Source organism: Emys orbicularis, chromosome 7, assembly GCF_028017835.1.
Source record: "Emys orbicularis isolate rEmyOrb1 chromosome 7, rEmyOrb1.hap1, whole genome shotgun sequence".
NCBI lineage: Eukaryota > Metazoa > Chordata > Testudines > Emydidae > Emys > Emys orbicularis.
Window position 1 is genome coordinate 106,939,098 of NC_088689.1, and position 17,892 is coordinate 106,956,989.

The 17,892-nt window shown below is 35.5% G+C and overlaps 1 protein-coding gene across 1 annotated transcript in view; it reads left to right on the top strand.

Moving 5' to 3' along the window:
- Positions 1-17,892, top strand: part of SLMAP (sarcolemma associated protein) — a 166,437-nt gene that overhangs the window by 127,730 nt on the left and 20,815 nt on the right. The window contains exons 14-18 of the mRNA XM_065407127.1: positions 3,738-3,794; positions 7,891-7,971; positions 8,244-8,303; positions 16,288-16,410; positions 17,270-17,344. Of these exons, the coding sequence (XP_065263199.1) occupies positions 3,738-3,794; positions 7,891-7,971; positions 8,244-8,303; positions 16,288-16,410; positions 17,270-17,344 (396 nt within the window). The remainder of the gene's footprint in view (positions 1-3,737; positions 3,795-7,890; positions 7,972-8,243; positions 8,304-16,287; positions 16,411-17,269; positions 17,345-17,892) is intronic.

Genomic DNA, 17,892 nt, shown 5'->3' on the forward strand with positions numbered 1-17,892 from the left:
AAAAACTTTAACAAATGCATAAACATGTTTATCCAAAAATATGGATATATCTGTGTTTATTCAAATAGTTTACTTTGTAAGCTGCTCTCTAAAACAAATTTCTCAAAAATATACAGACAGGAGTACTTGAAATTCTCTAACAAATCCAGTGTCTGCTAGCCTTACTCATGTTGAGTAGTGACTTACTGCAAAATTGTAGAATAAGGTACTAATCTTAAGTAAAGATGGCAGAATTTGGTCCTATGTTTTTCTTCGCTTTCTTTCTTGCCACTTCCTTATTTGGAGTTGCAGCTTTTATAGACTTCTTCCAAAACTCATGATTGTATTCCAGGCTGTTATACAGATTGGTCTCTCTGAGGTCCACTAATATACAGTCCATGTATCAAGACTTTGTTTTCCCCCTTGGTCATCTTCCACCCACAACCATTGCAAGAGCAATCATACCAGTATAGCTCTCAGGTCTCCGCTGGATATGCTCAAACCAGCATAGCCTAGTTTTCCTCAACTTATCTTCAGTTGGAGCAATCCCTGCATTAGGCCCTTAACAACCTCATTTTGTTTCCCATCATGGAGTGTCCTACCATTTGTCCATCTCAACCTCTTCATTTCTGTAGTGGAGAGCATACTGCAATCTTTTCTAATGGCTGGCCTAGTCACTGTCCCGTATATTAGGATGGCTCAAATTAGTTTTATACATTGTACCTTTTAACATTATTGGCATCTTCTTGTCACAAGGAACTGGAGTCAGTTCCCTCCATTTGCACCAAAATGCTGGGCATATTGCAGGATGGCACCATTGGCACCAACCATTGATCCCAGGTATTTAAATTCTTTCACTCTTCTAAGCTGTCTGTCTGTGATGTCCTTTATGGTGAGTCCTGCTCCCCCACTTGTCATAGCCTCAATTTTACCAATATTCACTCTAAGTCCAGCCTGCTCAAAACTATGTTGCCACATTCCAAAGTTGGCTTGCCAGGGTCTCAAAATCTTCTACATATATCATCAAGTCCTGTGTATTTATTACTATATATAAATATGGCCAAGTCAAAACAAACTTTTCCATTTGCTTTGAACTTTGTTGATACTTCATGGCATTTTGCATACTGTTGTTAAACTGTTGTACGGTATAAAAATGGAAAACATCAATAGCAGCTTTTAATCAATCAGTTGTATTCATGTATGATGGTGGGTTTACTGAAGAAGTTATGCCAAAAATCAAATTGTGGTCTGCAAAGCTTGTATTAAACTCATAAACTGTCTCCACGCACATGAACACACTATGAATCATTGTGGTGGAGAAAACGTTAAAAATTAGGTTTTTTCATCGGAATTCTTAATAAAAAAACATGTAGAAAATATACTGCTGAAAGCAATTTGAGTTGGCCAGGAAAATAGCCCAAGGTCAAAAAAGACAGACTTCTTTTTTTACATTAATTGTAGACTGCTTTTTGTTTTGACCATGCATGGATTTGTGCAGAGTCCAAAATCTGCAACACATTTTGCTGCCATAAACTAGTTACACACCCATTCTAACTAATTGTTTTATGATGTGGCTGCCACCATTATGAATGGAGTCATTCTCATCTATAAATCAGGCAGGTGGGTAGCTAATGTGGATGCAGGATTCTTATGGTCAGCTCCTTCTCCAGGGGTGCAGGCAGACTTCCCCAGCTGTTTGTTGTCTTGCTAGAAGAAACTGTGGCTGGTATATATGTGAAATCCAGTCTTTTTTTCCTGACTGAGGTGTAGATTTCTGTAACTACATGGAACAAGGCAAGACAAAGGACACTTTTCTCTTTTCTGCCCTGCTCCTCCTTTCCTCTTGTCCCCCCCCCCCGCCCCCCTCCCCCCCAAAAAAGCCAGGAAAGAAGGGTTGAAAATGCTTCGGGCAGGGGATCCATTGTGCCCCCCCCTCCTTTGGGGGGGAGGGATAACTCAGTGGTTTGAGCATTGGCCTGCTAAACCCAGGGTTGTGAGTTCAATGCTTGAGGGGGCCACTTAGGGATCTGGGGCAAAATCAGTACTTGGTCCCTTTCAGTTCTATGAGATAGGTATATCTCCATATATTATATTATTATTATTATTACACACACACACACACACACACACACACACACACACACACACACACACACACACACACACACACACACACACACACACACACACACACACACACACACACACACACACACACACACACACACCCGCCATGGCTTCATACAACTGCTGTAGCTCGGTCTGAATGATTGGTGGGGGAGGAAACCAGTTGTGAATAGGGTGACTATCCTGTGCTTCAGCAACCTCTCAAAGCACTTCCTCACTGTGAATGTATTCAACAATGTGGCTCAAGATTCCATCCTGTTAGGGGGCAATATCTTGGCTACTTGCAGCCTAGCTTGAAGATCTTAGTCTGTTCTAGGGTGTAGATAGCTCCTCCAGTCTTTCTCTTTACTCTCCCTTTATGTTCAGAGGCATACTGGGGACTTAATCTTGAAAGGAGGTCTTGGAGAAAAAAAACTACCTCCCCACTCTGGCTTCGTACAGGAGATGCATGTTTTACTTTATTCCTCATCCATCTTTTTCATGGGTCAATCTTTAGTGAAAGTACAGACCAAGAACAAACTTCAGCATTGCTTTTGCAGGCAGGGATTTAAATCCAAAGCTTCTTACAGCCAGAGAAAAACTAAAGGTAACCAACTCTAACCACTCTTCTCTCCTTAGCATGTTCAGCACTGGGGAGGCATTTTACTGTTGCTTCATATCTGGAGCAGGATTACCTCAGACTTTGGGTGCCCATCTTTTTGATTAAGCATTTTTATTATATTCAGAACAATCACTACAACTATTGCTCCCACTTTAAAACAAAAACAAGAAACTATATCTTTCCTGCTCCAAAAAAAAAAACACAACAACACAAAAACACAAGCAGATCTTCCTGTAATGAGAAAGGGGAGAAGAGCTGAAGATTCCTTAAATTGGTTAGGGACCTTGCTATTAGCATCTCTCATATTAATTGTGCCTTTTTTTTTTTTTTTTTTACTGCCCATTACTGTATTAAGATATCCTTAATTTCTGGGAAAGCGAGGACAGTTCCCATTGGGGTCTTCCATAACAGGTTCCCTAAGGCACTTTCTTATTTATGCCTCACTGCTAAGTCTGTTACCCTTGGAGGCAAAACCTTGTGCTAAATGCCCGCTGTCCAAGCCCATTTGAATACATGCTTATCATCCCACTCCTTTTTGTGTAAAATGGCTTTTCTCATGGCCATCTATGTGGGCACCTGGTCACAGAACTAGAAGTGGAGATCTAGGGAGGCTCTAAATTCAGAAACTCCACTTTCTGATAAATCTAGTTTTTCTAAGAAGCTGGTAAATGCTAATTGTTCTCAGTTTGACTTTTCAGTCGTATATAAAAAACCTTTAGAATAACTTTACAAAGTAAAATTAATCCTTTATTAATTAGCTGAAGTATTTAAGAATGGATATTATTAAATAGTAAAATACTTAACATAATTTCTGCTGTATTCATTATGCTTTGCATTATAGCAAAGTTATAGTTAACTGGATGATAATCTGCTTAATTTCCCATGCCAGAATCAAATTTTTGTTTAAGCAGGGGTATGGAGTAATACCGTCCTCTTTAAATTTGGTCATGGAATGTGGATGACATAGACGTGCACAGGGAAATGCTTGCTGAATTTGGACTTGGATAGTAACGTTTATTTTGTTTGGCAGACAAGTTCATAGACGAAGGACATCTAACCAAAGTGGAAGAAACAAAGCTTTTGAGAGGTTAGATTTCTAATTTATATAACTCTTTTTGAAACATGTTTTATTAGTGGGTGTGTTTAAAATAAAAGTTTCTGATTTAAACCAATAACTTAGTAATTTTTTTGTTAAATATAAGGTAATTTTTTAACAAGTCCACAAAGAGAGTAAATATAGTTTGTGTCCATTGATACATCACTATATAACTATTTTATGGGGGAAATCATAAGGAAACTACTTTGAGGGATGGGGGGGTGTGGAAGACTAGTCTTGACTGACTTCTCACCTGTGTATTTCTCATCCAAAGGTTTTTTTAAAAAGGAATTTTTTGCAAGCTTGTTTAAAATCTCTCACTACTAAATAAATTTCAGACTGAGTTTTTTCACTGAGCAGAACCAGAAAATATTAGTTAGTCTTAGTTAACAGCTAAGAGGAAAAAGGTGTGGGTTTTTGTAAATAATCTAGAAATATCCAAACAGTGTTAAAATGAACCCTAATCTTATAAACCTGCTTTTTTAAAGATAAAACATAAATGTGCGACCCTTTAAAGTTTGTCACTTTCTTGTTTCATGATCTTTTTATAAGGAAAACTAAAATACAAATATTTATTTATGGGCAACTTAAGTTCCTTAATATTAATGAGCCTCATGTTGCAGAGCCAAAATCAGGAGTGCTACAGATGTTAGTAATTTATGATAGTCCCCACATTGAGCACAATATTAACATTTTAATATTTTATTTGTTCAGTGGATATAATGGTAAAGTGCTGACATTTAACAATTTTTTCATCCTTTTCATGAATGTTTCTTAATATATCAGAGTATTGATTTCTGCCCATCTATCAGCATAGATAGTGTTACATTTAAACATATTTTGGTCATTCCGGATTCCAGCTTTGTTTTTAGAATTACTTCATCTTCTCAGTGCAATTCCATTTTAGCTTGTTACCAAGCTTGTATAAACTCCAGACAACATGCCATGTTTGGCAAAAGAATGCATACAATAAGCCTAACTGTAATTTAACACTTGCATGCCAGTATTATCTTGCAAAATGATGAGCTATTTTTAGTGTTTATTAATACTGTAATAAGTATGGTGTCAACAAATTTTAAAATAGACTTTATTTTATTATCTCATGCATTAAAGTAACTCACTTTCACTATTGAAAGTGTGAAAAGATTGAAATGAAAGAAAAATCCCAGGAAAGAGCTGTGTTACCAAATTGTGGAATATAAAAATTAGTCAAATTTTTCATTAAAGTGCAATACCTGCAGATTTTGAAAAAGTGAGCTTAGTATTCATGGAAGTAGGGGACGACACTAAATAGTTGTACAGTTAGCTACTGGGCCAGACTTTGATTGCAGTTACATTGGGGTAAACTCTGAGTAACTGAGATCAGATTCGGACTACTGAATTAATTTCTGTTCTTAAGTCTGCCACTGCTCCTCCTGAAAATACCCCTATTATTTTTAATATTTGTTTGGCTTCTTAACCAAGGATGACCAAAAAACTACCTGAACATTGTGGCATTAGACCCAGGCAAATGTCCATAAGAAAGTAGGATGAGGCCACCAAAGTCATTTGTACTTGTTGAATTCTGGTTTCCAGAATAGAAATCTAGTTCCTCAACCTACCAAGCTACTTGGGGCTTGCCACACAGTAACTCATCATGTAGATGAGCCAGGGTGTGACTCAGTAGCATACCAGCTTGCCACTCAGTAATTTGCTGCATGGACGTGCAGTGAAAGTCCTGGAGCAGTTGAGCATTCTGTGTTTTCAAGCTGCAGTATGCTAATTCACACTCCAGGACTTTCACTGAGTTACTGAGCAGCAATCTGGTGTGTGGTAGATTCACATCCTGGCTTGTTGCGCAATAATTCACCATCTAGGCAAGTCCTTAGTCACTTTGACTTCTGCCATTTCAGATGCAGAGCCTGCGCACGGTGTCTCCTAAGATCCAGTAAAGTCTAACCCTGATTATGGATCCTGTGTGTGTGATGGAATCCAGGGTCTAGAACTTGTACCTTTTATCCTATTTTGCATAGAGCAAATATTAACACTTCCTTATATGCATATATATATGGAAATGGAGTTACCTGATGTAAAACTTGCACATCTTAACATTTCTGGAATAGCCACTGACATAAACAACATGGGAGAAACTTTTAGAGCCTAAATTTGACAGTGCTAGTCTGGCCACCTAGGTTTTAAAGCAAATATGTTATTTTGGTTAATGCTTGTCAGAGCTCCAAAGGCAATTTTATGGACTGGATTATAATTATTTGGTAGTTACTATGTGCCTTCTATCCAAGTACCATAAAGTGCTTTAAAAACATTACTGAATGAAACCTCTTACCCCTGTAAGGCAGGGAAGTACTTCTTTCACTTTACAGACAGGGAAAGTTAGACGCTGAGGTTAAGCAACTTGTCCATGGTAAGTGTGAAGCAGAGCAAGGAAATAGCTGCCAGAATTCATGAACCATTAGTCTTAGGGGAAGGCATATGTTGATGGCTACCACCTTCTTTCTTGACTAACATCTGTTAACAAAAATGAGGTACCTTGTTTGTTGTTTACCTTCTGTTGTGACTCACACATCTGGATGTTCCTCTGACATAATGACCTGGTACAATCTTTTTATCCTTGTCCTGTATGAAAGGGAAAAGTGTATTCTGTTAATCTATCTGTGTCTTACCGCTTGTCTGTTTCCCAGAACAAGGGCATTAGTTTCTGCTGAATTTGTTTTTGCTTTTCAGTTCCACGGAGTCATTGTCTGACAAGAAATAGCAAGTTCACAATGTCTGATAACTTTCTTTTACATAATTTGATATGCCAATTCTGATAGGTTTCCCATGCACTTATTTGTCTATAACTGCATGTCCTTTCTTCCCTCTTCTGCCAGATGCTTTTTTTTTTTTTTTTTTTTGGCATGTACATTAAATATCAGCAGGTGAAGACAGGATTTGTGATGACAGTGCTTCATGCTGATATGGAAGGAAAGACTCTATACTGGGAGCATTATAATAGCTATCTATCAAAATCCCTCATTACCTGGCACTTGTGCCCGAGGAGAAGGGTCCACCAATTTGTGGGTAGACAACAGTGCTATCCGAACAAGCCAGAGTGCAATGAGCCAAGAATACTTTATTATATGTGTCCTCAAGCCTTGATGATGAGGGCATGATTCATAATTCTTGTCTTTTGGTTCACCGCCATTGTGTCTGTGTGCATCCATCTGAGCTAAATTGAAGTTCAGAAATAAAATTAAGCTATTACAGGCACATAAAGTGAGTCTTTGGCCTTGTTGAGTCAAGCGGACTGTTGCATGGGAAAAGGATGAATTAGTATAATGAAGTCCACTTCCCTTCCCGTTTTCTCTCCTTGTGAGGCCTCTAGACCTAGCCAAAAAACTGCTTTCAGGGTTCCACTAAACTTCGTGTAACTATTTAGTGGACAGAATATAGAAGGCGGCTGATCCATAAGCCCTTTCAGAGGTGCTTTTGTGCAAGCATGTAGACCATTTCCTATTAACATAACCTAAACTTAAAACTATTTTTAAAAAACTAGTTAAAATACTGATGATTCGCATTACTAAGATTAATCTTTATTCATAGTTTATTTCAAATTTATATTACAACACAATGCACATAGGCATCTATTGCTGTTTTACTTATTCAAAACACTGCAAAATCAAGTTTTGTTCTCAGCAGCATTTTCTTTCCATCATGATACAATATCTGTATTGTTCTGGAAATGTTGCTGCTGTTTTTTCTGATTTGTTCCCGGAAAGACTGAACAAAACAACCAGCTTTTACACTGGGTTCCAACTGGCAAGAGTACAGCTTTAAACAAAAGCCGAAGCTATCTATGAGGCAGTTACCATCTCATGTTAGACTGTAACATTAAATATTTGATCCTACGGCCATTTAATTCATTTTGGAGTGGGATTTTAAAGACTCAAGAAAAACACTGGCTTTTATTAAAGCACAAGTGTAACAGTTCTCTTCAGTTCTGCACTTTAAGCAGCATCTAGCAGTAGATCTAGAATTTATACTAAGGGGGGAGGAAAAGCCATAGGAAACACACACACATTTTAATTGAGGTTCTCCTTCTCTCTTACAGAAAACCAAGCAAGAGCAAAAGAATCTGATTTGTCAGATACTCTTAGTCCAAGCAAGGAGAAAAGCAGTGACGACACTACAGGTAAATTTGGGTGTAAATTTCTGCAAAATGGCTTTGGTGTTCGTAAGTATGTTAAGGTTTGCTATTAGAATCTAGAACATAAGCTACATTTCATATTTAGCTCAGCCAAATAAAGTGTAATTAAAGAACAACATGAGATATAGTATTTTGCTACCTTGTAACCAGGTTGGGGATGGGGGAGAGTGAGGACAGTAAAGATTTCTCTGATCTGTTTGTAGAACTTGACTCTAGTCTACCCACTGTTTTAAAGCAATTTAACTTGTTTGTTTTAGATGCCCAAATGGATGAACAAGAGCTAAATGAACCTATTGCTAAAGTATCTCTTTTAAAAGGTAAACAAATGTACATATTTTTTAACTTTAAGATGTAGTGTGACAGATCCAAATTCTGAATAATACATGCGTGTTTTATTCTAGGACTCTGTATTTCTGTCAGATGAATATTTGTAGCTAAGTGAGAGGTGCTCAAGTTTAAATATTTAAATTACTTTATTAAGGAAGTATGTTTGAAAAGAAATCGTGATTCATTCATCTGAAATAAAATAATGTAGCCAAGTGTTAGTGTAGAGATAAGTGACAATTTAAAATTAGAGTACTCTTTTTTTTCCCCCCAGTTCACACCAGTGCTGCTAAAATAAATCTTCATGTGTAACTTAAAGCACAAGTCAAGAAAATAATAGTTTCTCTTCATGTTCTGTTTCTCGGTTGTTAATCAGTGTATCTCTTCTGGTCATTGTTACCCAATAATGCTTAAAATGGCTGCTATCTGTGTAAATTGTTTCCATCAGTGATGAAAAAGACTCCTTAGTTTGTAATTTGGTATTATTTATATTTAAAGATCTGTTAAATCTTCAATTATGAATGTATTTATGGTTTATCATAGATGTTATGTTAGATTTTTCAGGTTTTGCTAAACAAAACAGCCTATGTTGGATATATTAGCTTTGGACATTGAAATTAGAAAATCAGATTCTTCTGTAGGAGACCTTCATACTGCAGTCAGACCTAAAAATGTATTTACTGTTTAACTGGAAACTTGCCATGTTCAGCAAATTAATTTTTTCAAATTGATCACATGAAAAATAGTTTAAATACAAGTGATAAAATATTAATATACCATTATATTTAGCATGTTGAAAGGTAAACTTTTGCTTCACTTCTGTAATTATTGACTTTTTTCTTTTATGGTCAGCAATGACACAGTTCTTATGTTGGGTTACAAATGAAAGGAACACTACTAACTTTTTGTTTGCTCAAAAAACTTGGAAACCATACAGAAACCTGAAAGGCTAACATAAGATCACTTCCTCGGTTGTATATATTTTCCCAAATTTTTACTGGAAAAGATGAGATTTTTATATCTGAAGTACTTCAGAGCAATTACAAAATGTTCAGTGATATAGCTAACCAACAAAAATACATGGAGTATAGCTTATTTTGGCAGATTAGAGTCTGGTGAAACAGTTTAAGAATTCAAGTGTTTGAAAAGTCGAGGACATATCAATAAGTTTGGTTTGGTAACTGTAATTAATGCCATTAATGGGAATGTAGATGTATGCACTGACTTAATCTGCCAATAGATAAAATTTAATACTGTCATGTTCCATAAGTTAACATAATTACTTTAATATTTTTAGTAGTAAATTTCAATATGTGGAATGTGTTGCTTCTTTCGAAGAAAAGCTATATGAATATTACTGGTTGTGAATTTTATCATAATATGTTGTTGAAGTAGACAAACCTTGAAGTACAAAATATGTGTGTATACTTCAGAATGTGTTTGTCTGCAGTTCTTCTTATGCAGGACAGAAAGCCAAGAAATAATTTGCAATATGTCATGTAGTACAATAGCAAATCCCTGTTCACCCACATTTCAAATATAATTTATTTCAACCAGGAACTGATTTCTAATGTTGCCATATAATTCATTAATCCCTCTGTATTTAATGTATTATAATTCAACTATGTAAATGAGTTCAAGGATGAAATTTGTAAAACTGGGTATCAGACTGCGAAAGAATTCACTTATTTAAAAATCAGTTTGTCTGCCTTGTAAGATATGCATGCTGTACTGTAGGCAAAAAATACCTTATTACAGAAGTATTACTTTTACCATTCTAAAACAGTTTATTTTTTTTAAGAGCAGTTCTGGAAGTCAACATGATTTTAATCATGTTTTTGGTGGGGAAAAAAAGTAATGGTGGAAAAGAGCTGGCAGACCATCTAGTTCCCTTTCCTATAATATGCAAGTGGGTTCCTATTGATTTATTCATGAATGCTTTAGCTACCCTATATCTGCTTATGTCATGTGAGAAGAGAAGATTTTGGCCAATCAGATCCCAGCAAAATCAAACATTAGTTCTCTCAAACAGCACTAAAACTAGAGATACCAAATCAGTCACATTACTTTACTTAGGCCACTCCTTCAAGCAGGTATAATTATTCACACCTGTGAATTATTTATATGTGCTATAACAACCTTTCCACAATTGAAAATCCAAGTAGTCATCAGTACTGAACTTCCAAATTATTTCAAGCAGGAAAGTAATTTCGTTTTTTACATTTTAGTATTTTGTCTTGCCATACAAGAGAAATAATACTGCTGTTGAATTACACATTTAATAAATTACTTTAGAAGCTGACCAACCTCATTCATTTGCATGCTGAAATTGTTTATTGCTCCTTACAGTCCATTATTATGAAATATCTTTTAAAGATCTTCAGCAATAAATCATTAACTTCTATTGTAATAATTTCACACAAAGCCTGTAAGCCAGCAATTTTATTCAACAAACTTTTCAGAATGCTGCATTAGGCATCTCGCTTCCCTCCCTACTAAAGAGGGTCTTACTTGTTAGAGTAGGACTCAGTTGGCTTAGCTATGCATTAGTAGAGCCATGGGAAGACAAACGTTTTTCTGAACTAGAAGCTATTCCTGGGGCTTCTAGGGAAATGCAGAAGTGTCAGATGGAAAACTAGTGTTTCAGTTTGTTCAATTATTTACCGGAATGTAGAAAACAACTTAGGAAGTTACTGTAATTCATGGAACAAGAGGATGGTGATACGTTTCATTTTGTATGTATGTTTGTTTGTATGTATGTTTGTATATGTATGTTTGTTTGTATGTATGTTTCCATGTATGTTTTCTATCATTAAACTTCAAATTTATTAACACTGCTTCTACTTTATACAAGCCGAAGTGTGGGGGAAAAAATCCATAATACTTTGTGCATTTGCTAGACTTTGTTTTGTTGATGAGGTAATGTATTTATCAGCCACTAATAGAGGTTTCTTGAAATTTGCCTTTTAAAGACAGGCTAAGTCTCTCAGTAGCTGATAATTACAAAGAAAAGTTGAAGAATTAAAAATAGGTGTCTCTGTCCAACAAATACAGCACCAGGAAACAATCAAGGCAGCTAGCACTAATATTTCTTATCAACTTCCTAATGTTTCTTTAGATTACAAATGATGCATTCAGTTGTTACTTAATACAGTTTGCATACTCAGTGTTTCAGGAATTTGACAAAAACTTATGTGTTTAATCTAATTTATTTGATTTCAGTAGAACAATGTTTTTCCCCAAAGGGAGGCTCGCTATTGGATAGGGTTCTTCAAGAGCCCTGGACGTGAGCTAGGTGCCTCAAATATGAGAGCTGTGCAAATGTCTTACTTCATGAAATTGCTTCCACAGATTCTGACTCTTATGGATGCACATGGATATGGGACAACTAAAAGGCAGAGCCTAGCCAGGGTTCTGTGTTTATATATGTACAGTAAGACCACTTCTGTAAAGACAACCATATAGGTGGAGTTCTCTTGGTGCCTTTTTTTTCCTGCCTGCCCTCAGATTTGGAAGTGTTGGTCTGATCTGGGTTTTATTTTTCCTGTACTGATCTTCTAGGGCCTTAAAATTTATTTGATGGCAGATTCTGACATTAGAAAGATAATTTCAGTTGTGTGGAAAATGTTTCCACAAGTTGTCCCTCACAGACCATCATAGGATATGCCTCACATGTTTGTGACATGGCTCACAGCCTTAAGAAGAATATCCATGTTCAGACTTCTTGCTTTGAACCAGATTGGTGGGGGAACAAATTATACTAACTTTTACACAGCAGTTCTAACACTATCCATGGAGACAAAAATAGAAGTCGTCCTTCATATTTAAGGGAGTGATTAACTTATTCTTTCAGTGCACTGATACTTTGATGTGAGGCACAGGCTTTAAGGGTTGGCAGATATATTGGAGCCAGCACTAACTTCTGTGCCCCTGGCGTTCTGATTATCTTAGATACAGATAATCTCAGGCACTTGTCTTGAAGCTATTTTGAATGTTGCCCTTTGCACCTTTTTCTGGTTTCAGTATATAGCAAGTTAGCCTGCCTTATATCAATTGAAGGCTTTCTAATACTTAGGAGTGTAGTTTGTCTTCTTCCTCTAGATGTTTTGGAAGTTGAATGCCTTCTACACTTATGATGGTGATTTATACTTCCTTTTGGATTTGCTGATATATGAATGGTTAAGGGAATGTTTTGGAAAAAACTGCTTATTTCTCACTTTTCAGAACTCTCATCCTTGCCACTCTCAAAGAGATGTGTCTATATAAATTAGAAAATTTGATGCCCTTTCTTTCCCTATCACACTTCACTTTGTGTCAGTGTCTGCTTTTGGGAGGAGGGTTTGTCCTATTTTTATCTTTGCCTTATTAATTCTGTTATAGGTCACAACTATTTGTGAGATCAAGAAATATTGTTTTGATGAAGAAACTTAAGTCTAGATAAATATTCTAAAATATTTTGTTTTTCCTTTCACTTTCTTCCCACGTGAAAGATTAACTCTTAAAGATTGAAGTAGTTTACCACTAAGCAGTCTTCAAATACTGTTTATAACTCTCATATCACTGATAAGTTTACATGAATTCCTTTTGCAAATCTTTGTGTGGCAATTAGAGGGAAAATTGTACAATATTTATTTTGGGATACTCTAGTCCCGTTTAGACTTTAGAAAATGTCTTATGCTATTCTAGATGTGGAAATATACATTCCACAAATTTTAATGGAAACCCTTAATTAAAGCTATAATGGCCAAAACATTAAGCCCAGCCATATTAGAATTGCATGCAAAATTGCAACAAGCAAGGGAAAGAGCAAGTAAACTGTGTGTTCCAATTCTGATTAAAGTTGTTCTGAAGAACAATTTGCAAAATTATACATTTACAAACTAACTGCCACACAGTTCAGTAATCTTTGATTACTATGTAGAGCTGGTTGATAACTTTTTGATAAAATTTTCTTTGTTGGAAAATATTGATTCATAAAAACTGGAACTGTTTGAGACCTACTGGGCTCAAGGAAACTATGTCAAGAGAGGTTTCTCAGGTTCTGGATGGAATTTCTGGTCAAAATAAGAGCAACTTGACCCCCTGAAGAGCCTGGAAACTAGGGCAGTCATTTGGAATGTGGGAGAGTTAGGCTCAAGTCCTTGTTCTACCTGATTTGGAGCAGGTACTTGAACCCAGGTGTCCCACATTCCAGGTGAGTGCCCCTAGTCACTGGGCTGTAGAGTCAATTTCTCTCTCTGACCCAATTAATATTTATTTATACAAAGTGAAACAGCTCAAACAGGAGAGAGATCTGAGTTCAAGCCTCTGCTCAGGATCAATCTCTCCTGTTTGAGTTGTTCCATTTTGTATAAATAAATATCCGTTTGGTCCGAGGAGGGTGGGGGAGAGGGAAAAAAAACAAAAGTATGGCTATTGCCTTCTCCCACTCTGTGGGCCTGTCTGATAACTTGAATAGTTTTCCAGCTCCTAAGGAACAGTGTTACTGTTAAATGGAATCTACAGTTGATGGGAGAGAAGCTGTCCACCAGAGATCTTAGCTGAGATTTCTACTCTATCTATGGGTGGGGCACTACTTCTTTACCATACCTGACTTGAACACAACTTGTTTTCAGTACATGAATGAAAAGGTTGACAATCTAGGCAGGACAAAATGTCCAACTACACAAGCATTTATCTCTGGGAGACTGAGAACGATGCCTCTGTAATAAAGAAAAACTGTGGTTAGAAACTCCGGTTGACCATAGAAGAAAATATTTTGTTCAATTTTTTCAGTTTTCCTATTTTGTCCTTTTTTATAATCCCAGTATGTAAAAATCTAAAAGCTAAAATTGTTTTTTAAAGAAGCTGTGGCATCATTACTTCCCCATCCACAAGGCGATTGCTGTGGAAATTAATTGTAGGACTTAATTTTTATACCCTTGTAATGATCAAAAAGCTATTCTGTTACATTTCTCATCTCTGCTGGAGATGTTGTAATGGACACCTTTCCTATATTTTGAGGATATAATAAGACACAAACTTGTGGACACACGCAACATGAAATATATATTAATATTCAGTTTGACAAAAATCCAATTTGTTATATTTTAGGGGAGACACCTGCAACAGTGGTCAGCCACAAAGAAAGATCCATGTTCAGGATGTTAACTACCACAGCATGGAAATGTATAACGCTACTTTGGCGTTCAAGGGGAAAATCCATTAATATGTGGTTAAAGAAATTGCAAGAGGTCCAAGACATGGAGTTTATTACTGCACGAATAAGACAAGCACAAGATATTTTTCTGGAGAGATGTGATATGATAAGTACTTTGTGGTGGTATGGTGAAATGATAACTAGCTTATTTAAGAAAAATAATTAAGACAAGGAACTAACTAGAACAGTTATTTCCTTGATCTAATATAAAGCTAAATAAATAAACAAACAAGTATAAACAATATATAGCAAAAGTAAAACTTAATAATGAACAATCATTAGTAGTTTGTCTGGACTCTCCAGCAAAAGTATCTCTGGGTCTTGACTAGGGTTTTTCTTCTGCACAATATAAATTAATTTTAGTTCTGTATGGATTTTGGGATTGTCAGTTTATTAACCATAAGCTATGTAATACATGCTTCTTTTGTTTCTCATGTCTGATAGCTGGACTGTCTTGTTCTCCCTATTTTTCTGCAACCAGACAATTGACTTGAATTCCTTGAAGTTTCTACCTTCCATTGATGTAATATATGTAGTTTGATATTATTGTCTGTTTCCCTATAAGGGCCTGATTCTACAAACCCTTATGTGAATAACACTTACATGAGAAATGTTAAATACATAAGAGTTTCAAGGATCACATCATAAGATTGAAAATTCCTTGGAGCTAGAACTGTTTCTTTCTCCTCTAGTCTGCCAAGTCATACTACTGGTACTCAGTTATTAATAGACAATGGGAATGATATGCTGTTATTAGTTAAGGTTTTTAAACATTATATTATATTTCTCCTTTCTGCTATTTGAGTATTCAATAAATTTAAGTTGAAAAAGTATTTTGTATTTATTTCAGACAAATATGAATATTTCTAGTCCATTGGCACAGATGATTTCTTTTTATTCCCTGAGGTCTTTTGTTTGTGCAATTTTATAAATAATACAAAAACTTTGAGATGGGGAAGAACAGATTTGAAAAGTTTTATGTATTGTAATGCAGATACTTACCATTATTTGAGCTAAAAATACATCCTTAGCCATGATCTGAGATTAAAGGAACTTTTAATATTTTCAGAGTAATAGCACAGTGAAGCTAGGGTTTTTTTAGGCCAAAACTTGGCTTGACTTTCAGTTGGGCCTAACATCTGCTTTTCATGTTGACTTCAAATGGCTTGCTCAGTGCTTCTGTAAAATCGGGGTGCTTTCATGTAGGTGCCTACTTTTAGACACCCAAGTTCAAAAACGTTAGCTCAGGTATGGCATTATAAATAATGTTGTGTTTTATATAGTTTTATCATTGCTGAAATGACATACTGAATTCTTTTTCCTAGCAACTTGTGAAGTTGACTTTCAAAGAAACAGTGTACATTCTTTATACTTCATAAATTACTTTACATGCACAAAAAGAACATTTATAATGAAATATCAGCCACATTAAGGCTTCATGGATTTAATCCTGAGATATGCCAATTCTATGCAATATTTAAAAAAAAAAAGTTTAAATTCACTGAGTGTTATGTAAACTGGGATTCCTTGTATATGTTATGTTTTTTGCATGTTGGATTTAACTATGATTGTTTTACTTTCATTTCCCTCAAGATTAAAACAAACTGCTAAATAAATTTATGTTGTTGTTTTTTTGCTAACTTCTACCTAACCCAGTGGTAACTATTGTGGCTAACGTTGCATGATTGAAGCCAAAAACATTGCCTGTATTTATGTGGCAGTACAAATAAAGTTGCTATGAAAACTTATGCTTTAAAATAAAAATGTTCTTTTATCAGATGAATTGCAGGGTGCACAATCAGAAACAGAGACTAAACAAGAAATTCAGCAGCTGCACAAGGAGCTGATTGAAGCCCAAGAGCTAGCTAGAACAAGTAAACAAAAATGCTTTGAACTTCAAGGTGAGACAGAGATAAACAAAATTTGAATGACTGTCCTGCAGAATCAAATTTAAGTGCAAATCCGAGTAATTGTCCTTAAGTAAATATATCAGTTAATCTTAAAAGGGGATGCTTAAACCAATTTTGTCTAATACAGTAAATATTTTGTTTTACTGCCCATATGTAGAAAAAGGTATCTTTAACCTGCCAGTGTCTCTAGCTTGTAAGTAATCTTTTATACAAAACCCAAATTTTGGGCCTAAATTGGCATGACAGTCTCCTTTGAGCAGTACCACACCTTTTAAGTGAGTTAATGAAATGCAAAATTTATTTATCTGTGTGTATTCATTGATTTCATCTATTTTAACTGGATAATAAAGGTAGTTAAATGAGTTCAGTGATAGCTAGATCATTTTTTAGACTCCCCATCCATACATCCTGTTATAATCGTATCAGTGCAAATAACAAAAGTGTTGGTTTGCTTTTGCAGAAAACTATGTAATGTAGCTCAAATTCATTGTAGTCAACATTCTTTTGGGAAATCTCTACAAATTTCTTTCTATATGCTCCCCCCGACACACAATACAGTTGCATTTCCAAGACAAAACGACTGGCAATATTAATTGTTTACAACCTAAATTAATTATACTACTACCAAAAATCATTTACAAGTATTAACTTTTTATTAAACTACTTACAAATGTATTAGCTTTGATGATTTGTTGAAATAATCTGATTATCTTAATCTTTCAAACTCCATTTTTGGGAAAATAATTTGACTTTGAGATTAACTTTTAAATTATTAAACTATACAGCTGAACATTTTTTTAAATTTTTTAACTAATTACAACTTCAGGCACATTTCCACTTTCATTTCTAGCACTACTGGAAGAAGAGAGAAAAGCATACCGGCTGCAGGTTGAGGAGTCCACCAAGCAAATACAGTTTCTGCAAGGTATGAAATAATTGATTTTTCTCTTCATTCTTTATACCTCAGGCATAAAAGAAAATACTTCAGTCACTTTTGGTGGCATTGGGTAACTTTTATAAAAGGAAATAATTATCTATGAATCTTAGTCTAATTTCTCTTGTTGAGAGTTGAACTGTGTCGATTTATGCTTCTCAATGATTCATACACTTCTGATTCATTGTATTTTCTAGGTTTTAGCAGGAAATAATCTCTAGTGTACATTTTTTCTCTCTCCCTTTCACCTTTAGATTCTCCAAAAAGGCCTGCTGTGCTACCTTACATTGTCTTTTGACAGGCATTCTGAACTTGACAGGCATGCTCAATTCTTAGTGATTTAGGTTTTATGCCCTGGTCAGCTTCTTTCCTTATTGGTAAAACTTCCCTAAATAAATTCTTCTGTCCATTCCAAAGTAACTTCCAAATTCAGAATCTGAAATAATAAAAATTTTAGTGGAACCACTACCTATACTTTTATGAAGGAATGGCATTACTAGCTGTTTCCACCTGAGGTAAATAAGCAAACCATGAGTTTT